Here is a 27,085-nt window from a genome sequence, read left to right as displayed (position 1 = left end):
TTCATGAGGTGCCATCGTCATAGCTGCTACAAGGAAGGGTTATCAGACGCTGCTGGCCACATACACTCGGGAGGACAGTGTTCCTTACACTCTTCCCCTGGAGCAGTAGAGAGCATTGTAAGTGTGCAGAGGCTGTCTGGATGCACACGGGCACGCGCTGACATGTTAATTAGCGGCCTACCAGAAGCACTCACAAAGCCTTTAGGGCTGTAAAGGCAATGGACAAGGAATAGAGAGGTTGGTGCCAGAGACTGTGTCTGTGATAACCTTGGTCTCAAATCAAAGCTTTCTGTGCAGGGTAGCTTTGGTGGAGAAATCAATGGCCAAGCTGCAGAGGAGACAGGAGAACGCCAAGGTCACTTCTTGGAACTAGATCTGGCAAGAGTGGGAATTAGGGACTCGAGTGCTCTTACTGAAGTATAACATTCAGACAAAAAAGACACAATTTAGTAATTAAAAAACCCAAACTTTGTGCCTCTATCCATGTATGTAATCGATTATTCCAGAGAGTAATGGTACCCGATGTCTTGGCTTCTAATATCAGGCTGGACCCCCTTGTCTTTTGTATGGAACGTAGATGAAATCACGCGATAGTTTCTCCTTTATGGCTGGCTTCTTTTGTTGAGCATTGTGTGTGTGAGATTCACCGACATGGTTGCTTCAGAGATAGGATCTTTGGTTTCTCACTGCTGGTACGTAAAAACAGACCACAGTCTACTTCCGTTTGTCTCTTGCGAAGGAATCTACTGCTATGGAAATTCTTGCGTAGGTGTGTTGGTGAGCATGGTCTCTATTTCTGTTCAGCAAATACGTAGGACTGGGGTTTTGGTCATTGATGAGACATCTGGAGTACCCTTACGGTGACATCCACTTCCAACATGGATATCCTCAATTTAAAGGATTGGCTAAGTCTTCATTTCACTTTAACTGACATATGGGAAGAAAAATCAGATTTTGCGTCTGGATATGAACCAACAGTCAAGAAGAGACAAGCAATGTGAAGTTCATATAGGAGAGGAGGTCCAGGTACAAAAGGAAGTCACCACAGAAAAGACCAAAGAATCCCGACAGCGTAGACAGGGTGACCCGTTCTTAAGGATTTAGCAAGGCCCAGAGAAGGAATGCAGCGTGGGCTCTGGGAAGCTGAGCCCCGGGCGAAGCCTCCTTTTGCAACACCTGGAATTCACGTAGCCCAGGCTTGCCAAACATCTTAAGCGTGTGACGAGGGTGTGCCCTCCCTCACCTGCATAATTTCCTTGTGAGGTAGGGAAGGGCCATCTGGACAGAATGAGAAGCAGGGAGGAGGAGGACCACCAGGTATGTGAAGCACCCTCCAAGGCAGGCAACATCCACTCCTTTACGATCCAGAGCTTGTCCTCCAGAAAACCTTAGCTTGATTCTGAGTTAACTTTCAGTCTGTGCACATTCAAGAACTAGGAAGTACGACTTCATTATCCAAAGTTTAGTAAGCTGGTGTGTAGAGAGAGAGTTTTCAGGCAGGATTGCAAGAGAAGAATAGCGCTTGTGGTCCTCCCTGTCATTGAGTGCTATGATCCATAAGTCCACTAGGGAGGGCCAGGGGAGGTGACGAACAGCAGAGAGGCCTGGAGGCTGAGGAATCTTCCCCGTGTTTTTTTCCTTCATTGTTGAAGTTGGGCCCTTGGAAAGCAAAGCTTTATTATGAAGCTCAGTGGATACCTCCCGCAGGTAAGGACTCATCCCTTGCCTGAGTGGTGTTGGTAACGTGGTAGGCAAGCCCACGGGACGGGCGTCACATCGGGGCGTCACATCATGAAGACAGAGGACCTTGCCAGTTTTCCATAATCCCACTGAATCACAGCCAACGCTCAGCGCCTCATGTTAACTCATAATTAGCCTAGCTTTATGCCAGGACTCTTTGCCACATTATCTGTGTGGGAGGGACTTTATCTGCTTTAGAGTTTTCGCATCTTCACAGACATCAGCCAAACTAAACAAAATTTGGTTGAACATGAAACTTTTCCCTCGGTGCCAGATGTCGTGGTGCAGTGGCTGAGCTACATAGAGAGCAGGAACACCTCTGTCTGCGCTGCAGTGGGCACTGGCAGGCGGCACCTTTGGCAATCCTAAAGCAAGTGCTGGGTAGTGACTTCATCTGTGCAAGGGCACAGAGCATATCAGACAGCAGTAGCTTCAGGAGAGACCTGGGGGAGAACCCAGAAGGTCCACACAGTCCTGAGGACATCTTCAGACTCGTGCAGAACAACAGGCACACTACGAGGATGCTTACAAAGAGACGGTGTCGAGAACTGAATGGTGGTCTCACAAATGTATAGGGAGAGATTCTAACTCCTAGTACCTCAGAATGTGGCTGTATTTGGAGATCAGGTCTGTGAAGGAGAGATTAAGTGATTAGGATGATGTCATATGTGTGAACCATAATCCAAACAAAGCCGACGTCCTTATATGGAGAGGTGACTATGACACAGACATGCACAGAGGGAAGCCCGTTGCAGGAAGAAGGTGACCTCTGTGCCAGATTCCTGAGTGCCACAGTAAACCAGTGACAAAGCATTTCCATAGTATATTTCTGGGAGAACTAATGGTGTGCCTTTGGACACGTGACAGATGAGTCCATCATCTGTCAGGTTTTTAAACTGGAGACCTTTGTGAGGACCTAATAAGGCCAGATGTGACAAGGGCGTGGCACAGGGACAAGACTGAATCAGTGCTAAAGACAGGATCCCTGAAGGCCGTGGGCCAAGATAAGGTTTCCTCTTTGGGTATTAGAACAGTTGCTAATCTTCTCTCTGCAGAAGTATTATTTGTTCATTGTGAAAGACAGATCTGAGAAACAGAGCCCAAAGTATCACAACTTATGGGAATGTGTGTGTGTGTGTCTGTGTGTGTGTGTGTGTGTGTGTGTGTGTGTGTGTGTGTGTTCATGTGAGAGATCTGTTATGAGAAACTGGCTCATATAATAAAGGAGCTATGACATCCCATGATCTGCTCTCTTCTAACTGAAGAGCCGGGAAAGCCAGGGTTTCTAGTCCAAAGATCCAGGAACCAACAGCATTGGTGTAAACCCCCGCTGTAGGACTGAGAAGTGGACACTCAGATGATGCAGGGAGGGAGGAAGCAAAGTGGGCAAATTCCTCCTCCTCCCCGCTTTTGTTTTAGTCCGAGCCTCAAGGGCTTGAAAGCTGACCATACACAGTGGTGGGAACATTCTCACACAGCCATTGAACTAAATGCTAATTTCACCTACAAACACTCCCATAGACACCTCAGATTAATGTTTAATCTGGGAACCCCTTGATACATGAAAGCAGCCACCACAGTATATTGTTTAGAAATATGAAAAAGTACAAAAAGAAATAAAGATCACACCATCTTGTGGTAACTACCACCGACAAATTTATTCCTGCTACTTTCCCGTGTTCTTAAAAATACATATCTATATATGTGTATTTATACATTTGTACTCTGAGTTTCATAATGTAATATACATAATCTAATTTAATTTTTATACTTTACATTATATTATGTATTATGTACAGTTCCTTGAGTAATGAGCGTTTTTGAAGCACAATTTTTTTCTTCCATTTTTATTAACTTGGGTATTTCTTATTTACATTTCAAATGTTGTTCCCTTTCCTGGTTTCCTGTCCATCAGCCCCCTAAGCCCTCCCCCTACCCCTTTTTATGGGTGTTCCCCTTCCCATCCTCCCCCCATTACCACCCTCCCCCCAACAATCAGGTTCACTGGGGGTCCAGCCTTGGCAGGACCAAGGGCTTCCCCTTCCACTGGTGCTCTTACTAGGCTATTCATTGCTACCTATGAGGTTGGAGCCCAGGGTCAGTCCATGTAGAGTCTTTGGGTAGTAGGCTTGGTCCTGGAAGCTCTGGTTGGTTGGCATTGTTGTTCATAAGGGGTCTCGAGCCCCTTCAGCTCTTGAAGCACAATGTTTAGTTGCTGTGTAACGTTCTATTGCATGAGAATACTATATATATATTTTTAAATTTTAAAATATGCTTTAGTGCAACGTTAAAATCAAATTGGCTCTGAGGTCAGAGTTCAGAGTCAGTGTCAGCAAGTTCCCCTTGGGAGTGGCTGGGGCCAGTGGGATCCTCACAGTCTAAGGTAGGTTGTCAGGGTTTAGACATGGAGTATTCCTCAAAAGGCTCCTGTGTCGAGGGGGCGGCTCCTGTCTTGTGGATATAATCCCTGAGAGATGACCGAATCATGCCAACACCAACCTCGTCAATGGGTTAATCCGTTAACATGTCACACGGAATGGGAGGCCTGTCAGGAGGAGAGGGTTGGTCCCGGGGGTGAGTCTGGGGAGGGGCTTATTCCTGGCCTGCTCCTGCCTGCCTCTCTTTCTGCTTCCTGACCAGGAGGTGAGTGAGCGTCCTTCCCACGTGACCTTTGCACAACAATGGGTCCAAGTGGCCATGAACTGAAACTTCAGAAACTGAATCAAAGCAAACGTTTCCTCCATTCAACTATCTTTCAGACATTGATGACAGCGATGGGAAGTATAACATGTAGGCTGTAAGAAATTTCTGTAGCACTGGCCACCATCTAGAGGGTCACCAAGAAGGTCCCTGGGAAGGTGAGGAGTGACTGTCTAGGGTGGTTGGATTGGCTCGAAGGTACCAGTGTGAAGACCCACTTATGTCTAGGTTTGAGAGGTACGCTGGGTTCGCAACACAACCAGTTCATCCTAAAGGAGAACTTAAAATTATTTTCATGATTTGGGGCCTTTGTAAGAAGTAATAATTTTATTGTCAAAACCTGTGTTATTTGCAGGACTGAGAGAAAGAATTTTTAAGGAAGGCCCCTAGTCTGTGCCCATCCCTCCTCCCCCTATCTTATTGCATCCTGTAGAAGGGTCTTGAGCTCACAGATGTGAACACTTTAGCTCACACACCTAAGCTTTCTCCGAGTCTCTTTGTCCCTCACAGCCAAACATTGGCCATCTGTAGGACACAGAGTCAAATCTTCACGAGGTGAAGTCCACCAAGGAAAGAACAGACAGATAAGAGGTGTAAGAGACCTGTCTTTGGGCAGAGATTTCCAGCATCCTTGGTACCTGGAGAAAAGACGAGATCAGAGGAGCCTGCAGGGAACCTTTCAAGCACTCAGTGTATGCCAAGGCTCAAGGTTGGATCCTAGAATGTTTCGGAGAAGCCAGTGTCTCAGAAAAAGTGTGATCTGTGGCCCTGTGGGATAGCAATGGACCTCCAAGGCCCAATTCCCGAGTACCATGAAGTGTTGGACTCAGAAGCAGCAGCTGCAGAATCAGTCCTGGGTTCATGGGATGAGAGTCAGGGCCCTCTCCGCCGGATGTTGACTTTGAGGCAGCACCCCCGGAAGTCCTTAGAAGCTATAATGCTGAACAGGAAATTACTCTCTGTCTCACGTATATCTCTTGAATCCACAAGGCCCATATCCATCTTAGAGAAACCACATGGCCCCGGATGTCACCTTCCTTGTTCCCTTGCAGGACCTGTGGGTAACTTACACAGAGAAAGTGAGTCTCCTGAGGGTCCAAGAGACCGAATGTACAAGAGAGTCTGGGTCTTCCTTGGAGAGCTCGCCAGTGAAGTTGGTTGATGAAGTCAGTTCTGAAATCCATGCCAGGAGGACACTAATTCTGTTGACTGTGAGAAACTCCTTAGAAGTAATAGAGGGTAGGTGGGCCTGAGAGGTGGGAAGATTTCCATGAGTCAGTCAGGGATATGTAAGATCCTATCTGCCTTAGTTAGGGCCTTATTGCTGTGAACAGACACACACCATGACCAATGTAAGTTTTATAAAGGACAACATTTAATTGGGCTGGCTTACAGGTTCAGAGGTTCAGTCCATTATCATCAAGGTGAGAACATGGCAGCATCCAGGCAGGCACGGTGCAGGAGGAGCTGAGTTCTACATCTTCATCTGAAGGAAGCCAGGAACCGACTGAGTATCCTCAGGCAGCTAGGAGAAGGGTCTCCAAGCCCACCCCCACAGTGACACACTTCCTCCAACAAGGCCACACCTCCTAATAGTGCCACTCCCTGGGTCAAGCATATGCAAACCATCACACTATCATAAACCACGCTCACAAACAAAAGAAACAAGAGAGCCTAAGACATGTTTGCCAGGTTCTGTACCCTCCCTCGTTGACTTGTCCAAGGCTTGAGGAGTATCGGTGACTCCAACCTTGGTTTTCAGCTTCCGGTCTTCAGATCAGCAGTCATTTATCACCTGGGAACTTGCAGACCTCACAGACTCTGGGAAGTATAGAGCTCACCTCAGGCCTGCAGTCTCCCTGTGTATAACTAGCCTTGGTGAGAGTTTGAGAAGCCTGCATTGGTGGGATGGTTCCCACCCTGATTAACTAAGATTTCTCACTAATGGCGAACCTCAGGACTAGGGCTGGGCTTCATGGCCTTCACACTGCAGAACTCACCCACCATGCCTCCACATGCCTTTTGTCATTTGCCCAGTTCTCTCCTTCTAAGACAGTACTCCCAGATAGATACCTGGTTTCTTTCTGGCTTTGTGAGTATGTCAGAGCCAGGCAGCCTTCGGTTTCTTGGTCTTCCAGAAGGGCAGATTTCTCTGCATAATGTCTACATCAGCAACAGAACTTGTTGGAAATTTCCAGGCCCCATCCCAGGTCTCAGGAGTCAGAAACTCTTTGGGTGGGACCCATCACTCTGTATAACGAGTTCTCCAGGGGTTTCAGATGCAGTTTCCAGTGTGGGGACACACAAGGCCTTGTGCTAGTGGCCCATGGGTTCAACACAGCATCATTCAGGAACTTGTAAGACCCAGGAATTGGGACCAGCAGATTCGCATGCACATTCAAGTTCGAGGAGCCCTGCTCCATTCAAGAGGCATCCTACCAAACCCGTGAGAGCCAGCAGATGGTGGTTTCGCCGGACAATGTGGGTAGAACTCACAGGAACACAAAGGATGGAAACAGGCCAGAGTAGCCCAAGCCCAGTGTGGGGTAGAGTGCTGGGCAGCCAAAGAGGTCATCTGGTGTACATGGAAATTATCACAAATTGATCGGGTCAGCTGGCCGGGTCAGGCTGTAGACCTGGAAAAGCTGGGGTCCTGGATTAAGGCTCGTAGTGGAGTAGATAGCAGTACAGAACTGTTTCCCTCCAAAGGCAGAGGACACTTTGAAGTCCTTGAAGGAGAAGGGGGGAGGGGAGGAAGGCAGTCCCTGGCCATTCTCTAGAACACACTGTTGGGGATAGACGGGGTGGACAGTCATATTTACTTAAGTTCTTTAAAGAAAACTATGTGGGTGTGTTCATGTCTGTGCGCATGTGGAGGCTAGACACTTTGGGTGTCACTCTTCAGGAGTCGTCCATCTTTGTTCACTTTTGTGACAGGCTCTCTCACTGGTCCGGAGCTCCGTGAGTAGGCTAGGTTGGCGAGCTGGTAAGTCCACCTCCCCAGTGCTTGCTGCATTACAAGTGAACGCCATCTTGCCTGGCTTTTAAACGTGGGTTCTGGGGACTGAGTGGTCCTTTGTGTTTGCCCAGCAAGCACTGGAAGAGCCGTCTCCCTAGCATTCGTTATTCTCTTAGCATTGGTTATTAAGTGAAAAATCTTTTTGTAGAACTTGCAGTTCTTGGGGTTGGGGATTTAGCTCAGTGAGCAAGCGCAAGGCCCTGGGTTTGGTCCCCAGCTCTGAAAAAAAAAAAAAAAAAGAAAAAAGAAAAAAGAAAAAAAGAACTTGCAGTTCTTGAAAGGCAAGCTAGCTGGGTGGCGGCCCCAATCGCTCACTCTGTCATGTCTTGCTTAGTAGAGTGGCTGAGGAAACTGTGATTGCCAGGGAATGAAGAGTTTACTTCTAAATTAAATAGGAAAATGCCCATAAGGTAGCATGAGAGCGATTGTAAGAACTTTCGTTAAGGACTGACTCTGAGGGACATTTTCTATTAAGTCAAGCTTTTGATTTTGCGTTGTTTATAGTTTTGTGATTGATCTACAGACAGACATGTATCCTGTCCGATGGAGCAGGTGAACCACTGTGGTTAAGACCAGTTCTGGTCCAAGCTGCCACCTTATACTGCTGTCTGATCTAGTAGCACTGAAATACACCCACAAGCCCTCCCACCCCCTACTGCCTTCTGTGTACTCCTCCCCGACCTTAAGAGCACCTGCCTAGGTCTTTGTAGGCCTCTCTCCTGCTTGGTGGAGTTGCCCACTGTGAGCTCTCTTACACGCCCATGACTATCAGGACTGCCTTAATTCTCCTAGTGGGATTTTCCCCAGCAGGGCTGGGTGACCTACATAGGCCTGCAGGTGGCGCTATCACAGCTGGACCATCTGTGGGATGGAACGTTGTGGTTTCCATCACCACTTCAGGTTTTATGCATTTGTACATGGCAGCTGCTCAGGAAAATTCCTACCCGGTGAGCAATCACATGGCTGCACTGGTGCCTCCCCACAACGGACACCTGAACAGTGAGCCAGGGCCTTTCCTTGCAATAGACACAGGTATTCAGAGTGAATTGCAAGTGTGGCCTTTTGGGCCAAAAGGTTAAACCTGAAATTGCAAAGCCTGAGTTATGAGGGCTTAAACCAGGCACTTCGGAGCTTAAATTTTTATTTTAATCGAGAAAATCTATTTCTAAGATGTGCACACCTGTAATCCCAGCACTCAGGAAGCAGAGGCAGGCAGATCTCTGTGAGTTCGAGGCCAGCCTGTTTGACAGAGTGAGTTCCGGGACAGCCAGGGCTCTGTAGAGATAGATATTCCTGTCTCAAAAGAAAAAGAACATTTATGTCTAAGCTGGGCATGGGAGTTCACCTTTATAACCCCAACACAAGGGAGACTGGGGCAGGAGAACTGCTTTGAGTTCAAGTCCAGAGAAAAACTAACGTGATTTCAAAATTACAGATTGAGGTGTAGCTCAGTATGTCTGAGGGCCTGGGCTCAATCACCACGGCATGGACCAAACAAATGGGGAGGGAGGAAGGGAGGGAGGGAGGAGGGAGGAGGGAGGGAGGGAGGAGAGAGAAAATGAATCTGAATTCAGAATAAACAAACACTCTCCCTGGAGCTGAAGCAGTGGCTCAGTGGTTAAGGCCAGTGGCTGTTCTTTCAAAGTACCTGGTTCAAGTCCCAAACCCCACAGTGGCTCACAACCATTCATAACTTCAGTTCCAGGGGATCTTTTGAACAGTCATATATGTAGGCAAAACCACTGATTCACAGTGAAAAAAACAAAAAACAGAAAAACCTCTTCTGGAGTGGGGAAGCCCTACTCCCCAGTCTTCCTCCCTCCCCAGGGAGTACTACTGTGTTTCTGCAGGACTCAGTACAACTTAAGGGAAAATGCAAAGTCAGTGGAAATGAGAAGACTCCTTATCAGAGGCCCATCAGGGACAGGGTGTGGAATGAGCCACTCCCAGGCTCAGATGAGCCCAAGCCACCCTCGTGACAAACACAGGGCCAGGAGCATTGAAGGAGAAAAACCCCACACGTGCTCATCATAGCTTCTATTTAATGTCAGTCAGATAGCAAACATTTATAAACTTTTTATATGACAAAACAAATACATGCGAAGTTACAAATATAGAAAACGTGAAGTACATGCAGATTCGAAGACCAGCTAGGGCTCTACTTTGGAATCATACGGAACCGAGTGCACATTGAAAGCCCAAGGGTCACACTTAGTACTGCACGGAACGGCCAGTGTGTTCCACACTTCAGATGCTTTAAAATAGAAGGCCTAAGCTTGAAGTTATATTTATATATTCTACACAGAACACCCGCGGTGCAGGCTGAAACGATCACAGGGTTGTGATGTCTGCTGGGGGAAATACAAAGCGATTTAAGGAAAAGTTAGCCTTACTTAGACAATGCTAGCAGAATTTCTCTTTCCACTTTGGAATGGAGCCTATTTCTCTCCTCTGCAGCCCAAGAGAATTTGAAGATTGTCTCTTTGTTGTCCAGTTCAAATACGAGTACAGAAACTTAGGGCACGACCTAATTCTAGCTCTTGATAATTATGAGACAGAAATGAAGAAATGCAGGGGTCTTGCCTTTGTCCCTTAACCACCTCTCCCATCACAGGAGACCATGCTTTTGTACTGCTGGTTCTCCTCAGAGTCAAAACCTCCTGGTTTAATCCAAGGCTAAAAATCATTCCAGCGCCTAGGGAATGAACACAGTTTGCTTTCAACGTCAGTAGGATAATTTGATTCTTTTTCCTGTTGCCTTCAATCAGCTATGGTTTATGTTAGAAAAGAAAGAATTCCACATGTGGATGCTCTAGATATCCCAGGCGGGAGGCTGTTTTCCAGGGCGCCATGCCCACACAGTGGCTTCTTTGGCTGTAGAACCCTTTGCCTATACTAAGTTATGTGTGTCTCTGTCACCATGTCCTCTGGGTACAATTCAGGGGTTACACAGTATTTACTCAGTAGACCAAAACAAAGCCCCGACTAGCCAGCAGTTATTTGGTGTTATATTCTTACTGGCCTGGTGTTAACCCTGGCCCATGATGGACTCAATCAAAGGACGCTGAAGCGAATAGCATCTGGTCTACTGTACATTTCCCCAGACCCATCACTGCCAAGGGTATTAGCCTATGGGGGACAAAGAGAAGCAAGAATGAGACACCACCTCAATTGAAAGAGCTACAGGGGGGTAACCCCTCCCCCAGCCTAGACCACGAGAATGAGAAGGAACAAGCAGGAAGGCCTCCCTCATCCCACGATCAGGAAGATGAGGAAGGAGATGAGGAGGATCACAGGAGGGGAGGAGAAAAGCACGGCGCTAGATCTTCTCCCATCGTAATAGGCCTGGGACTCCTTCTGATACTGGGTGACGCACATCTGCTCCACCACGCGCTCCATCATCTTCACGTCGGTCTCCGTGAAGTTCTCCCCCTTGGTGGTGGTGGTGACTGTATGCTGCTTGATGGTGATATTGACACAGTCGTGCACGAAGTTGTTCTGGTTGCTGTACTGATCTACCGGCCTGTAGTACACTTGGTTAGGGTAACGGTACATGTTTTCTCGGTAGTAGCGGTCCTCCCAGTCATTGCCAAAATGGAGCATGGGCCTGCTCATGGCACTCCCCAACATGTAGCCACCAAGGCCCCCCACTACTGCCCCAGCTGCAGCAGCCCCTGCCACATGCTTGAGGTTGGTTTTTGGCTTGCTGGGCTTGTTCCACTGATTATGGGTACCCCCTCCTTGACTCCAGCCCCCGCCATGGGGCTGACCCCAACCACCACCATGAGGTTGTCCCCAGCCACCACCATGAGGTTGTCCCCAGCCACCACCATGGGGCTGCCCCCAGGTACCACCACTCTGAGGTGGGTAACGGTTGCCTCCAGGGCTTCCCTGCCCAGGGTACCGGCTTCCACCAGTGTTCCACCCTCCAGGCTTTGGCCGCTTTTTGCAGAGGCCAACATCAGTACATGTAGTCACAAAGAGGGCCAGCAGCCAGTAGCCAAGGTTCGCCATGATGGCTGATCTGTGAAATGAAGAACAAGGCATCAGTGTCCAGCACTCAGGCTGAAGCTCCTAGACATCTTCAGAACAAATGTGTGCAAGTCACGGTGTCAGCCCCCCTGTGGCTTCTCCTTTAGGAGAAAAGTAAGTCAGACGTACACAGCTCATTCTCATCCTCTTAGGACAGATTTGACAATGTTTCACTCTGTTCCCTGAAAACAAGAATTACCCCAGTTGGTAAACTACATCTGGTCTGGGAAACACCACATTGGAGTTAATGCCATGGCTTTGAGCTTCGACAATGCGGTGGCATTTGGAACTGGACATGGTCTTGTGGGGTCTTGAGCCATACTCAGAAGGCTGCTCTAATGGAGCCAGGGTCCTGTGGGGCCTGAGCCATACATGGAGGAGAACCTTTATCCACAGATGTAGACCTCATTCACCAGAATTCAAAACGTCACCTGCGGGGCAGCTGTGTGGATCTGTGAACACACCCGTCCTGAGTAACACACCACACCACACCACACCACACCACACCACACCACACCACACCACACCACACCACAGGGGACTGAGTCAGGGTCTAGTCAGGAGGACTCCTGAGTGGCTGCATCAGGAGCAAAGACTTGAAGATAGCTGACTCAGTAAGCCCTGGAGCGAGGACTAACTCTCTCCAAAGCCAGGCACAAGGAAGTGACTTTGGTGCCCTCAGCACTTGGGAGGTAGAGGCTGAAGGAGGAGGTATGAGTTCTACAAAGTCTGGGTTTTAGAGCTCATGTCTCAAAATCCAAACCAAAGCAAGAATCTCTGTTTCGTTTCATTTTATGGACAAGGTTAGTGCCTGGCACAGAGGAGTACGCAATGGACAGCTGTCAAGTGAAGGAGTTAACGTCCCCTGAGTGTACTAAAGCCAAGGATCTCCTTGAAGGAATTTCCAGCCTAGGTTTATCAGAGACAGGAAACACTGAGGGTTTGGAAGGCTCACTTGAGAATTCCTCACCCTCTCCATAGACAAGAGAGACAGACACACTGGGTTGCCAAGATAAATCTAGTTGCATTCTCAAGAAGTGTGGTGGTCTCACGTGTGTAAGCCTGAGTTTAGCATGAATGCCTTTTTTCGGGGTGGGGGTAGGGGTAGGGCTTCGCTCTGAAGCTTGGGTTTGCTTTGAACTCATAGCAATCCTCCTGCCTCAGCCTCTTCAGTACTCAGATCACAGACATGTACCATTACGACCAGCTTAGTATGAATATTTGAGTGGTTTGTTTTCTTCTGATTTTTGGTACAGAACGGGCAGTACAGTTTAGAAAACAACAAACACACTGAACAGCCTCACCTACAAGTCACAAGTGTGCCTTCATCAAATATAGCCTCCTTTCAGCTTAGTGATCTCATTTACCCTGGGTACTGAGCCAGGATCCAAGGGCAGAGGCTAAAGAAAACAGGGACTACTGAGTAACATTACCATACCCTACCTAGGTCAATACATACATCCCCAAATGCCAGTTAGCCATAAAACCTAAAAGGCGACACAGTCACACTCTCGTGAGTCCTGCTTCCAGCACTGACATGTCTTCACATTGAAAAAAATTAGAAAATTACTTTTCTTTTTTCTTTTTAAGATTTATTTATTATATATAAATAACTGAGTAAACTGTCATTGTCTTCAGACACACCAGAAGAGGGCATCGGATCCTATTACAGATGGTTGTGAGCCACCATGTGGTTGCTGGGATTTGAACTCAGGACCTCTGGAAGAGCAGTCAGTGCTCTTAACCACTGAGCCATCTCTCCAGCCCCTGAAAATTACTTTTTCAGTTAAATTGTATGGTGTACATGAGAAAAACTAGTAAAGAAATCACTAACAGTCTGTTCCTATTTCTGCTTAAATCACTGAAAAGCAAGAGCTGTAGGAAGTGAATCAAAATTGATTTAGAAAACACAAGCCAGAATAAAGGACTGAGACCAGACCAGACCAGACCAGCTGGGAATCTGGAAGTTTCTTCTAGTGAGGGTCAGGGGTCAGACTGGAGGCCAGGGGGCATATACGCTCCCACAGTTCCAGCCTGGAGCCTTTCAGTTCTGTTCCCTGGTCCCCATTTTCTCATAGCCCAGCTCTTGGCCTCCATGTGACTGTCCCCTCACTTTCGGTCTCAGTCTATCCTGGACTTCATGGTAAACCCATATAATCCCAGTACATGGTAGGCTGAGACAGGAGGATTGAAAGTTCAGTATAAGTGTTGGGGAAGGAATCAGTGATAGAGCACCTGCTTAGCTTGTGTGAGGCCCTGGGTTCAATCCCCAGAACCCCAATCAATCAATCAATCAATCAATCAACCTCTCAGTCTAAAGGATGTTTATGTAAACCACTTTTCCATTCATGCTACTGAGCCAAACCTAGCTGTAAGTTCTAGAGTTTCTCTTTGTCTCAGCACACATGAAACTATTAGCAAACCCTTTCAGTTCTATCTGTACAGCGAATCTTAAGCCCGTTGGGTTTTCACGGTCTCAACACTACTATCTTGGTTGGTGCTTCCACTACTGCTCATGTGAATCCTCCCACGGCTGTCCATCTGTCCTCCCTGACTGTCCCCAACTCTGCCCAGCTCCTCTTATCTTGCGTTTTCCTGTTACCACGGTCACGCTGTACTGCTTCCCCAGGGGGCAATCTACACTCAGGTTAAAATACAAAGTCCTGGCCACACTGCCTGTTTGTCACAGGATTTGGCTTCACTCCCTCTCCCCGGCCTGCTTAAACCTGTTAGAAACAAAGAATCCCCTCCGAATTACACAAAGAAACAGATGAGCACAGAGCAGTGAGAGCAGTTTGGCAGGGTGGTTTCTTTTTGAAAAAAAAAAGTGCGCCCAGAACTGAAGCAGAGCTGTAGAAAGCGCACGGAGCTAGAAGTTCCCGTGTGCGTTATCCTAACGCAGGTGGTGACTATGTCTCTGCCTCATTGGCTGGGATCCCACCTCCTGCCGCCTTTTCAGATGGGCTAGTTTTGAAAGAAATCAGCACAAAGGAAATGAAGGGGAAGGGGAAAGGGTTGGCTGCCATAGGCCATCAGGTTCTGGGAAGGAAGGAAATCGTTTGTAGGGAGCTGGGGTTTTGTGTAAACTAAGATTTCACCAGGTAGGGGAGATGAAAAGATCGGGGTAGAAGTGTTACAAGGTCATGGGGTTACAGAATCTAAGCTCACTAGGAAACCAGCATCCCTCATAAACCCCACAAGTGGGTCCCGCCTCTGGGTCTTGGCTCCTATAGCATCCCTCTCCCATCTTCTTTCCCTGCTTCTTTCCAGAGCAAGAAATATGCTTGATGCAGGAGTTACTGCAGACTTACTGTCCCATTTTCTCCACCATGGGCAGGCTCCTCCAGGGCAGTCTTGGGTCTGTTTATAGCAGTGCCCCCACAGTGCCTGAGCAGCAGACGGAATGACAACGGAAGCGCCTTTACAGAAACGTGGCCAATGAGCAACTAGGAATCGGTATTTGCAATGGATGGCGAAGGAAAAAGTTTTTAAAAATCTACAAAACATTCTTTTTTACAACGGCCAGCTAATTTTACCGTTTTGCTGAATTAAGCAAACACTTATTTCAATGCGAGGCACTGTGGTTGGCTAGGGCTGGCTGAAGACGCAGTATTATCTGAAATGGGTGAGAAGGCTGCTGGGAAGCATACTGCGTTGGGCTTTGCATATGCTTCTTTAAGGCAGCACAGATCCCAGCCAAGGGTGTGGCTCAGGGGAAGAGCATTTGCCTCGACTTGTCCTGGTATCTGTTTATTGCAGTACAAAGGAAAAAAGTTACAGTTGTGTGATCTGGAGAGTCAGGAGTGGGAAACGACACCACACAGGAATAAGGACATAGAAGGTGATGGGGACAGACAGCAGCTAGAGTGGAGGTGGGCGGGGCTAGAAGGACGCTGGCAGATCTGAGGACACCTGAACCGGAGCTGTTAGGTGTACAGCGGAAAGGCAAGGAGAGGTCAGGTAACAGGGCCATCCGTGCACGGCAAGCAGACCTCAGGGCAGACTTCACCTGCCATTCTTGGTCTAACAGTACAGCATCCCTTTTAGTCCCAAAGAAAGAAAACAGGCAGCCGTGTCAGTGCTACCCACCACTCCCATCAGGATGCTGGATCTATGGCTGACCTTAAGAGAGACTGTGAAGGCTCTGACTGGCTCTGACTGAAGAGTTTGGGTTGTTTTTCAGAAGGAACATTCGTCGTGAAGCAGGGACTTTGTGTACTTGTGTTCAAGCCTAGGCGTGACTGTGTAAGGAGAACAGAGCCTGAGTCTTAGGCTGCTGCAGTGGGAGCTAATGGGAGCAGAACCACGAGATTCAGTGGGCAGCCTCTGGGGGGAACACAGTGTCTGATGTGTAAATGGTGAGAAACTGAAAGACTGTCTGGGAGCCCAGCTTCTGGACTGGGCAGTGACATGGACAGAACATGGAAAGTATCCAATCTGGAGGGAGGTGGACCAGGGATCTGGTTTTGGCTACGCTGATGTTTGTCAAGCAACATGAGGGTCGAGAACTTCAAGCATCTGGGATAAGGAACAGGCAACAACTGGATGTCAGCCAGGGAGCTGTCCCCATACACACAACAGGACATGGGAGCCGTGTTTGCCAGTACTGAGAGTGATGGATAATGTTGGAAAATTATAAAACATATCAAGACAGGATCATTTCAAAGTCATATGAGAACAAGAAAAAAATCATTTAATCATGAAATTCCTATACAAAGTCATTTCTAAAGAAGGACCCAGACCTTACACAAGGCCTAAGGGGGCCTAAATACTAAATTCAAAGCCCTTGTTCTAAAAATAGGACCACCCCGGTGACTAGTTCCTGGGCTGCGGATGTAGCTCACGGCAGTGTATCTGCCTGGGGTCCAGCCCCAGCACTGCAAACAGTCGTTGGTTCATTAGGTTGCTGGGAAGAAAGATTAGATTTCTGAGTTCATGGCTGTGTTGTGATGTCATCTAAGATATTTTAGTAAGGACTTAATAAAGGTCATTAACTATATTTCTCACTAAGAACACTCCTGATCAGTAGGCAGTATGAAATTTCCTTAGCTTGATAAATATCATAATAAAACCACAGCACATAGCGAATGGTCCTTGAATACATTCCTTTTAAGAGCAGAGGCAGATTAGAAACAAGAACTTCCACTGCTCACAGGATTCAAGGTGCCGATGCCGTGTTTAAAGATGAAGAAATCGCAGGTGCAGGAACTAGAAGAAAAGAGGTCACACTGGCGCCATTTCAGTGAACATTGTCACAACAGGAGATAGGGTGGCTGGCATACACCTTTAAGCCCAGCACTTGCGAGGCAGAGGCAGTGGATCTCTAAACTGAGGCCAGCCTGTTCTATAGATCAAGTTCCAGGACAGTCAAGGCTATGCAGAGAAACCCTGTCTCAAAAAAATCCTGCAGACAAGGTAAAAGGAACAACGACTGCAGAATTCCGCAAGGTTGCAGGGGACAGGGTGGGTGTCATTTCCCTGTTGCTGTGACAATACGCCATGCAGAAGGGTAGGAGCCCATCGCCATCACGGGGGACAGGGAGCTTGGCAGCAGGCACGCAGGCGTGGCGCTACTGCAGTCGCTAGAGCTCACATCTTGATCCCAAAGCAGAAGGCAGACACAGCGAACTGGAAATGGCAAAAGTCTTCGGAAACCTCCCAGCCCTTCCTCCAGGGCCACACTTTCTCCAGCAAGGTCGCACCTCTTAATCCTTCCGAACAGCCTCCAGCTTGGGACCAAAATACTCACATGCCTAAGATTTACAGGAACACCTCACTTAAATCACCACAACGAACAAACAGAAAGCAGTATCATTTCTACACCAGCCACAGTTAACTAGAAAAAAATAGATATCCACGTAGCAAGCAAACTGTAAAATATCTAGATATGACAAAACTAAATAAAGAGTGACTTTATATGGCAGAAATTCAAAACTCTAACTCTAGGTTGATTTTTTTGAATAACCTAATAAACACACTTGGAAAAAGACATATTTATTACATGGAAAAAAAAGACCTTAATTAAAAAAAATCAACCTTAAAGGAAAAAAAAAAGGAGGGCAGAATGTAGCACACCAGACTTAAATCATATTATAAAACCATTAAAAAAATTCCATAAAGCCACTAACATTCAGAAATAGATCGACAGAATAAAGCTAAATACAGAAGCATGTACACATTTTACGAAAGTACTTGATATATCAGTGGGTACCATGAACCAATAAGGAAGAAAGGTTTGATGGTCCTGGGAAACTGGAGAAATAACCAAATGAATCCCTAACCCCAAATGCAAAAGTAGAAGACTCTAGACAGACCACAGACCTAACTGTGAGTTAGGGAGGTCGTGCACCACCTTAATCCAGCTCTGGATGACACAGTGAGACCCACCTCTAAACATAAAACAATAAATTGGCCGTTGAAAAGAATAGTTCTCCAAAGTACAAATGGTCAATAAACATATGAACAGTGTTCAGTTACCACTGGCTGTCACAGAAGCGCAAATCCAAATTACACAGTGAGTCCATCTCATCCAGGCTAGAATGTCTACCCTTAAGACAAATAGCAAACGCCAGCAAGGATGAGGAGAGAAGGGAATCCTTACACACTACTGTGTAAGGACTGTAAATTAGACCTCACCACAGAAATATATATAGGTTCCGTAGAAAACTGAAACTAGTTCTACCCCGTGACCTAGCGACACCTAGGTATTTATCCAAAGGATTCCAAGTTAGCACGTCAGAGACACCTGCATGCTAGTGTTTGAAAGCTAAGTCATGGAACCGACCTAGGAGTCTATCAGCAGAGAAGGGGATAAAGACAATGGGGCTTCAGCCATAAAGAACAGCAAAGCCATGCCATTTGGAGGGAAGGATGCAACCGGAGAGCATCATTTCAGATGAACGAAGTCGGGCAAATGTTGCATGTGTTCTCTCACATGTGGTTCCCAGGTTTTACATAGGTACACAAAATACTGTCCGTCTGGCTGGTGAACCTGTCTAGGGAAGGCTGGGAGGCAGGGGCATGGCTGAAGCACATTCTACAGCGTAGGAAATGTCCTTACATAACTCAGTACTATGTACATTAACTATATGTTAAAAAAAAAAGGTGTGTCCTCCTGTTGCCCCCTATTGTGTGTGTCTATGGTACATGTATGTGTGCATGCAAGCGAGCATGTCTGTGTGTGCATGTGTATGATATAAAAATACAGATGAATGCCTTTGTGAGCCAGAAGGTGAAGGACGGTTTTCCAGATGAGGAGACACAAGGCATGGGCAAAACCAGAGGGGTGGATTTGATGACTTAAATAACCAAGAAAGCTCGTTCCATGCTACGAAGAACCACCACGAGCAAAGCTGACAGAACACGTACGATATGCTAACGGGCACAGCGCTGATGGTGTCTGTAACATTACAGCTGGACAAAGAGCTTCACGAGAAGACAGACATCAATTCTCTGAGGAAATGATTAACACATAAACCATTAACTCGCCGTAGTGGGAGAGCCAATGGGTGCATAAGCATATTAAAAGTCCTTAGGAACCAACGAATAAAAAGAGAGAGAACAAAAACAAAAGGGGGGTTGGATGTTGTCAAGATGGTGGAATCACGGGGTGGGGGGTCCAGGAGCCCACACAGCCAGCGGGAGAACACGAGTGGTATAAATGGATACTGAGAATGAAAACATTAGTGACTACACAAACCACAGAGGAAGAGAGAATTCCAAAACAAACTATTGTCTTTGTAAGAAATAGTTTACTAAATAAATCTAGAACATGTGGACTTTGGAAATAAAATTAAAAGTCATTTGATAATAAAGACACACAGGTCTTTATTGAACAAACGACAAAGTAGAGCAACAAACACAGCCACAAAGTAGAGTTGTAGCTCAGTGGGCAGAGCACTTGGCTAGGATGTGTGAGGCCGTAGGTTCAAGTGCCAGCATTTAAAAATAAATAAATAAATAAATAAATAAATAAATAAATAAATAAATAAATAAATAAATAACCACCCCAACGTGGCAGCTGTAGGTTGGACATGAGAAAGCTTTAGAGGGTCAGTAACTATACACTATATTTGTTTTATGAACTCAAAATCTTTGGGAAATGGGCACCTTCCCATTAACATATAAATTATAAGAGTGACTTTAGAATGAATCCATTCAATATATCTTTATTGAATGACTAGTATATGCACTTTAAAAAGCAGAGAGCTAGGAATGGGGGCATACACCTGTAATCCTAGTACAAGAGAGTTTTCATTAAGGTGAGGACAGCATCAAGCCTATTGCCATTTTTAGATTGTTCTAGGAGCTTACAGAGCTGTGATTTCTTACATGAAAATGATGGAAAATCACCTAGAAAGGCCTCTGGGTGGCAGGGAAAAGTGAGCTCACTAGAATGGCAGTCTTTGAAATGGGCTGCATCTAAAGACAGTGAGGTAAACATCCCATTCACAGTGACATGAAGAAATAGCTAGGCAAAATATCTAGGGTTCAGCCTCAATATAAACAGCAGACTTACTGAGAAAAGCTACACAATTTTGCTGAGATATTAAAAATTCGAGGAGGCTGGAGAGATGGCTCAGCTCCAAAGGTCCTGAGTTCAAGTCCTGGCAACCACATGGTGGCTCACAACCATCTGTAATGGGATCTCATGCCTTCCTCTGCTGTGTCTGAAGGCAGCTACAGTGTACTCGTATATGTAAAGTAAATAAATGAATATTTTTAAAAAATACTAGGAAAAGCAAAAGACATGTATTAATGGATTTTAGAAACTGATATAAGAAGAGACTGCAACTCTCTCCAAATAATCCAGTGTCAACAGTATTTTATCCAAATTCAGAGGACTTTAGGAAACATGGTGCAGTGACACTTGCAGGGCGTGGTGTCCATGAATGCAGTCCCAGCGACTGAAAGGTGGAGGCAGTGGGATAAGGAGCTCAGGACCAGTCTTGGCTACAAAGAGTTGGAGGCCACACTGGGCTGAGACCCAGTCAGTCTTCCCTGCTTGTCTGCCTAAAAGGGACTGGATCGAGGATTTAGCTCAATGCTAGATCATTTGTCTGGTACCTGTGAAACTCTGAAACTGCTTCCTGGCACCAAACCAAACCAAACAAACAACAAAAACCCCAAACAAAACCCCTAAGACCCGAAGAGATGTTTGTATGAGAATCCAGCGCATACCTGGTCCAACGCTACACAAACCTGCACACACACCACAGGGTTCTGCTCTCAGGAGCAACATGTGCAGCTACAGAACCAGAGAGAGGGTACAAAAGGTCTGCGAGCCACACAGTTATTCTAGTCCTGCAACACACAGGCATCAAGGGGTAGAGCGGCTAAGAACCTGTCCTGAAGTTGTAGCAGCATAAGACGCTGCCGCTGAGATCCATATATACTGACTAGTTTCTGCAGTTCTGTAAGGCAGTGGTCCGAGATTCAGAACAACTTGAAAGTTTAATCTGTTAAATTAAGAAGCACAGAATAACACACACATACACACAGAGAGACACATGCATACACTAATACATACAGACATAATATGCACACACTCAAATACACAAAGACAGACACACACATGTACATAGACAGACAGACACATATACACCCTCTACTCTCCATCCCTGGGGGGAAATTTCCTGTCTGTGCTAAGTATAATTAATTCATTTCTTATCATTTGATGTCACAGACCCTTAAGGAAATGGATCAAGCTATGAAAGACAATGGGAAACATTTCAGGGCCTCAGTATCTTCAGGCCCATCTCTGGATTAAATGGAGTAAAGGGTCCCTAAGCTGACTCACGATCAGAGCTACTTTAAGAACTTTCGAAAAAACATCAGATATCCTCCCAGGACATCCTGGAAGTATTTAAAGATGGAATGGGAGAGGTTGGAAAAGCCTCCCACGGAGCCTGCTGCCCGCCTGCCCGCCTGCCCGTCTGCCCGCCTGCCTGACTGCCCGCCCTCCTTCCCTCCCTGGAAAAGCTAGGTCATCCGGAACTCAACATTTTGCACTTCCTGTTAAGAGGATGCAGCTCCTTTGAGGTAAGTGCACAACACTGCAGGAGCAACGGGCAGAGGGCTATTTAACACACGGGAACAGCAGTTCTCCACATTTAAGAGCTAATGCCTGCCATGCACTGCTTTATGACGCTGTAGCCATCCCTGCTTTAGATACGGATGTATATTTTTAAGTATTTATCATGCAGGAGCTCACAGATGCCTTTCAAGAATGGAATGGGAAAGTTAAAACCAACATTCAGAAAAAGTAGCTGGGTGTAGTGACTTGGCTCAGAACTCACAGGACTACAAGGCTGCACACAGGGAGTTCCAGGTCAGCCTGTGCATATGAAACCCTGCCTCAAAACCAACACTGAAGCAAAACCAAAAACCTCAACCCTCAAACCAAGAACAAAAGAAAAAGCCATAATTAAAAAACAAACAAAAACTAAACAAACAAAAACCCCTTCACTCTGCCTTTCTTATTTGGTTGAGATTTGGCATAAAAATGCTTTTCTATTATTATTTTTTTTTTTAAAAATTCTTACAGTTCCTTGGCCCAGCAGTCCTCGAGAAAGCAGTGACCCTTGTCCCATAGAATCAAGCTGACTTTACAAGACAACAGGGTACAGTGAGGAGCAGGCCCCACATTACCAGGTGGAATCTGGTCTGGAGCAAGCCTGTTCCTTAGTTTTCTGGCCCCCATTTCCCCAGACAGTTGGTGATTTTCAATCCCCGACCCACAGGACCATCATGATTCACAGGGCACTTACAGTCGGCTTGGCTCTCCTAAACCAGACTGGTACCGCTAGGAAGGCAGAATACTTCAGTTGGGTTGAAATGGTTCAGTTTTGAAATATATTCAGGAGTCCTTTAAAACAACAAAAAGAAAAACTAGAATTGATAAATAAGTCTGAGAACTGAAAGACGATCTAATCTCATATGCAAATTATCAAGCTGAAACTAAATAGTCATATAAAATGGAGCAGTATTTGAGAATGGAAATAAGGGCAGATTCAAACATACTCCAAAAAGGCAAACAGGGCATGGTCATGTTAATTTAGACACTAAAAAACTATCCCTGGGTTCAATCCCCAGTATTTTAAGGAAAGAAGCCTGTGAACTTTTTTTTTTGGTTGTTTGTTAGTGGAAACAATACAGCCACAAACATAAAGAAAGCCAAGATCAGACATCTTCTGAGCTCTTCCATTATAGCTCTTCTGGGCTTTTCAGAGGACAGCATGGGTCCAGAAGAGCCTCGGTCTCCTAACCTGTACTTTGACTCTGTTTTTCCCAGGGAAACATGGAGTCTAAAATGAAGATTGTTCTTCGGGATTGCTACAGCTCCCTCACGAGCCTGTCAGTTTCTTAGCTGCTCGGCTGTTAAACATTTAGGTTGCTTTTCCCTTGGATCTAATTTTCTGTAACTGTTGGCCATATGGCTCCCCTAGCCCTTTGTTTGTTGGTTCCATCACGGCAGGTGAATTGCCAGAAGTGGGGTTTCTGGGTCACAGCACGCAACTAATAATACTTCACCAGATTGTTTTACGGCTGGGCACAGGCTTATGCCTGTACCAGGGCATTCTGGGGAATCACAGGGAGGACTGCCACAAATTTGAGGCCTGCCTGGTCTACATAGCGAATTCCAGCTACATATCCATATCAAAAGCCTGTTATTGAGCTCTCAAACAAGCACACTCCAAACTAACCAAGGAACCAAACAAACAAACAAACAAAAAAAGCCCTTACTGACTTACAGTGTCATCAACTGTGAATGGGAAACAGAATAGTATACTTTCAACATCGAGTTTTGCACAGTTAATCTCTGAAATAAATGCCAGACATGGGTAGCAGTTTTCTCCTTTCTTAATGTGAATGAGAGGGGATGGGGGGGTGCTCAGTAGTTAAGAGCTCTGGTTGCTCTTCCAGAGAGCCTGGATTGGGGTTCTGAGCTCCCCTGTGGCAGGGGCTCACAGAATCATCCCTAGCTCTAGTTCCAGGGCTTCCAACACCTCTCTCTTCTGACCTCCGCAGAACCAGGCTTGTATACATGCTTCTGTGGAGCGAAACACTCATGCTCATAAAATAGTAGTCTTTTAAAGAAAGGAATAAATAAAAGGAACCCCAGGCAATGCCAAGTCATAACGTTGGTTGTAAAGCCAGTCGAGCTCTTAAGGAGGGCCACAAACTTGAACACGGTGGTTTCAGACAACCTCTAGGTTAGGGTTGCTGCTGTCATCGTCTCTGTCTGTTTAATCGATGTAAAGACAACAAACTTGCTTTAATTTGCATCTTATTCAGAAAATGACTCATCCTTCAGTCCCTGCTATAAATAATATGGAAAGCTCATGTCAGATTCAAATACAACCCAAATCATCCCTTAGCTTTCTATTTCCTTGGACTCTTTGAAGCGCTCGGATGTGTGTGTAGGTAAAGTAGTTCCTTTTTTTTTTTTATTGAATAGTTAAATTTTTCAAGATGTCTGGCATTTTAATGCAAAATTTTGATTCCTGTTTGTGGTATAATTAAATTTGCAATGTCTTTAATTCCATCCTCCCAGGAGTTTCTCTTAAGGAAATGAGGAATTCAGCACACCGGCAACTGCTATTAAACCACGATATTCAAAGTAAAAGAATATAAGACAACATGAAAACGCCTAGGCAGGGCAGTGAAGGCGAATGGCTGCGTTGAGTATGAAACTGAGCAAGGGAGCAATGAGTGTGGTGCTGAGAACGGATGAGACCGTGGTGGAATCACGGGGTGAAATTATGTTCCCTGTAGCTATTACAAAGAGAGAAGAAAACAGCACAGGGCAGTTAAAAGATGCCACCCCCCACCCCCCATCCCCCACAGTGATGTTGAGCTGTGAATCAGGCTCGGCTCCGGGCCTCGCTGCCCTGGGATTCGGTCCCTCCAGGAGTCGCGCAGCAGCGGGTGCACAGCCACCTCCTAGCCAAGCTCAACCCCAGTCCCAGCCCCGCGGCCTCAAGGCCCGGAGAGGCACAGTAGGCCGAGCTTGTCGACGGGAGGAAGGCTGAATGCTCGCTGACGCCTGGCTTCAGCAGCCCGCTTACCTGCCACCGACGCGACGCTCAGACTCCGTCTGCTGCTCTGACAACGCGGGGGAGCGGGGCGTGGTGAGGGACCCGACAGGCTGGGCGGGGCGAGGGGCGGAGCGTGAAGCTCACCAATGGCTTCTCGCGGGGGGATGAGTCACCGCTCCGACTGGCTTAAATGCTTGTTATCTGTTTAACCCCCCCCGTACCCCCCCCACCCCAGTGTCAGCACTCTGTGACGACTCTCGAAGACTATAAAAGTCATCTTTAATGGAAGACTGATCCAGAACCCAGCGCTCCCGTTACATAATGGGTAGTCGAGAAAATGAAAGGTTACCTAACGGAAAGAAAAAGCCATCGTGGAACTTTGGTAACAAGAAATTGGTAAAGAGGAAGATTTTTGACATTTCTCCATAAACTATAAAAGAATTAGAGGCTTAGAAAGTATATTGGCTATTGAATGTTGGTTTATCATTCTCGATTGATTCCCTTCTTTCGTTTCTTTTTCAACTATAAAGAAGTGTTAAATACTCTTTATTTGATATCATACATAGACCACAGTAAATGCCTTTCAGTGGTGAAAGGCAGCATCACTGATGTAGGGAATTCTAATTAAAACAGCAATGTCAAGAATAGTTCCTTCCTGGTGTTTAGCATTGCCTGTCAGAGGCCAGTGAAGCACGGGTGAGTCTTCTTGTTTCTGAGACAGTGATAGAATTTTCCCAGTGTTTAAACATATTCATAGACCCAGTTATATAAATCTAAGTATAAAAACACTCAATAGGTTTGAGGTGACAGCCACATATTTATGGAAAGTAAAACATTACTAATTAAGTCCAGTCTTATCTTGAGAAAGGGAGAGCAGTGATAGCATGTATTCAATTGGAAGTGTTACTTTAAAAGAGATCATGTCCACCTATGACAGGTCAGTTTTACTTAAATCAAGGCTGTCCAACAAAAACATTGTTAGCCATTCATGATCTGAATTTGGTGTATGAATTAAATTATGGTATACATTAAAAGCCATACGACATTTGTTTTGTAATAAATAAGACAGTGGAATTACTCATTAGCAGCCTTTTTAAGATAAGCTACTAGGTCCGCCCTTTCTCCCTTCTTAATTCCAGCGAAGATCATTTTTGTTCCAGAGATGCACCTTTCGGGATTCTGCAAATACTCCATCAAGGTATCCTCTCCCCAGGTGATGCCTTTGTTCTTGTTGGAGTCTGTGTAAGAGAATTCAGCAGCCTGGCCTGTCTTCCGCCCAAACAGACCACGGAGGTTTGGTCCAGTCTCATGTTTGCCTCTCTTCTCCACAGTGTGACACTGGGCACACTTCTGAACAAAAATCTCCTTGCCTTTTTCAACATCACCCATGTTAAATTCAGTCTGGGTGGTCAACACCACCAACATTCAGGCTCTTAGATGTCCCACTCTCTCCCTTCTTTCCTTTCCTTTCTTTTTCTCTCCCTCCCTTTTTTCTTTATGTTTGGAGAGAGAGTCTCTTAGCCCAAGTTGGCCTGGTCTACCTTCTAAGTAGTTCAAGCTGACCTCACACTCAAAGCAATGCTTCTGCCTCAGCTTCCTGAGTTCTCAGATTATTGACATGTACCACCGTGTCCAGCTCGTTTAATCTCGTTTTGCTTTTACTGTGTCCAAAGGAAAAATACACTGCATTTAAGAGCCCCCATGAACACCGCCTGAAGCAGCTTAAGGGAAATGATGTTCTTGTTCAAGATGCCTGCTGACTTGGACAGGTGAAAACCTGCAATCAGAGAAGTCGAGGCAGGAGACTCAAGTTCAAGGCTGACCCAGGCAACATAATGAAACCTTGTTTAAAAGAGGAGGGGGTTAGGAATCAGGGCGCTGGGTCAGTTCCCAAGCATGAGGACCTGAGTTTGGAATCCAGGGACCACTGGACAGTGATTGGGGAAGACGTGACATTGACCTCTGGCCTCCATACATAGGATGACATGTGCCCTCATGTATATGTGCACACAGCCCCATACACATATAACATATTCCCATGCCATGTATATAAATTGCTACCAGTACTGGGACAGAAGGGGTCATAAACCACAAGGAAACGTAATCTGTTCCTGTGAGGAGAGGGAGACACTGAAGATTATTGACAAACACAAAATTGGATTTGGATTAAATATTTGTGTCCAGTATTAGGATCCAGGAGGAGAGGGTGGTATGAGAGTATTGGAGCCAGGAGGATTAAAGTTGTTATAAAGTAGTCATGGACCAGAGGATTATAGTTATAATAAAATAGTTGTGTGTGTGTGTGTGTGTGTGTGTGTGTGTGTATGTGTGTGTGCGTGTGTACATATGTGGCTATGCTCTTGACAGCTGCTGGGGAAGAGAACATGCATGAGAGGGCTGGAGCAGAGCCTTTGGCCGAGATGACTCAGTTACAGTGGACCCAGATTTCAGCCTCTTAGAAATGAGTGGTGCTGGTGGCTGCTTGACATTTACTCTGTGTTCTTAAGGAATACATTGACCGTCTTTCAGAGCCTTGCCTTCCTGCCTCAGAGAG

The 27,085-nt window shown here is 46.2% G+C and overlaps 2 protein-coding genes across 2 annotated transcripts; both read right to left on the bottom strand.

Annotated features, from left to right (window-relative positions):
- Window positions 1-9,481: 9,481 nt before the first annotated feature.
- Window positions 9,482-24,645, bottom strand: Prnp (prion protein). Its single transcript, XM_032904254.1, has 3 exons — window positions 24,562-24,645; window positions 22,261-22,358; window positions 9,482-11,483 (listed from the first exon to the last, which is right to left on the bottom strand). Exon 3 carries the CDS (start codon window positions 11,471-11,473, stop codon window positions 10,709-10,711), a length of 765 nt encoding a protein of 254 aa, XP_032760145.1. The 5' UTR covers window positions 11,474-11,483; window positions 22,261-22,358; window positions 24,562-24,645; the 3' UTR covers window positions 9,482-10,708.
- A 960-nt stretch (window positions 24,646-25,605) lies between these two features.
- Window positions 25,606-25,920, bottom strand: LOC116900645 (cytochrome c, somatic-like). The gene has a single exon (XM_032902355.1). It carries the CDS (start codon window positions 25,918-25,920, stop codon window positions 25,606-25,608), a length of 315 nt encoding a protein of 104 aa, XP_032758246.1.
- Window positions 25,921-27,085: the final 1,165 nt, after the last annotated feature.

The sequence above is a fragment of the Rattus rattus genome, chromosome 5 (assembly GCF_011064425.1).
Source record: "Rattus rattus isolate New Zealand chromosome 5, Rrattus_CSIRO_v1, whole genome shotgun sequence".
NCBI lineage: Eukaryota > Metazoa > Chordata > Mammalia > Rodentia > Muridae > Rattus > Rattus rattus.
Note: the sequence above shows the minus strand (reverse complement) of the source record. Positions and strands in the feature narration are given on the sequence as shown.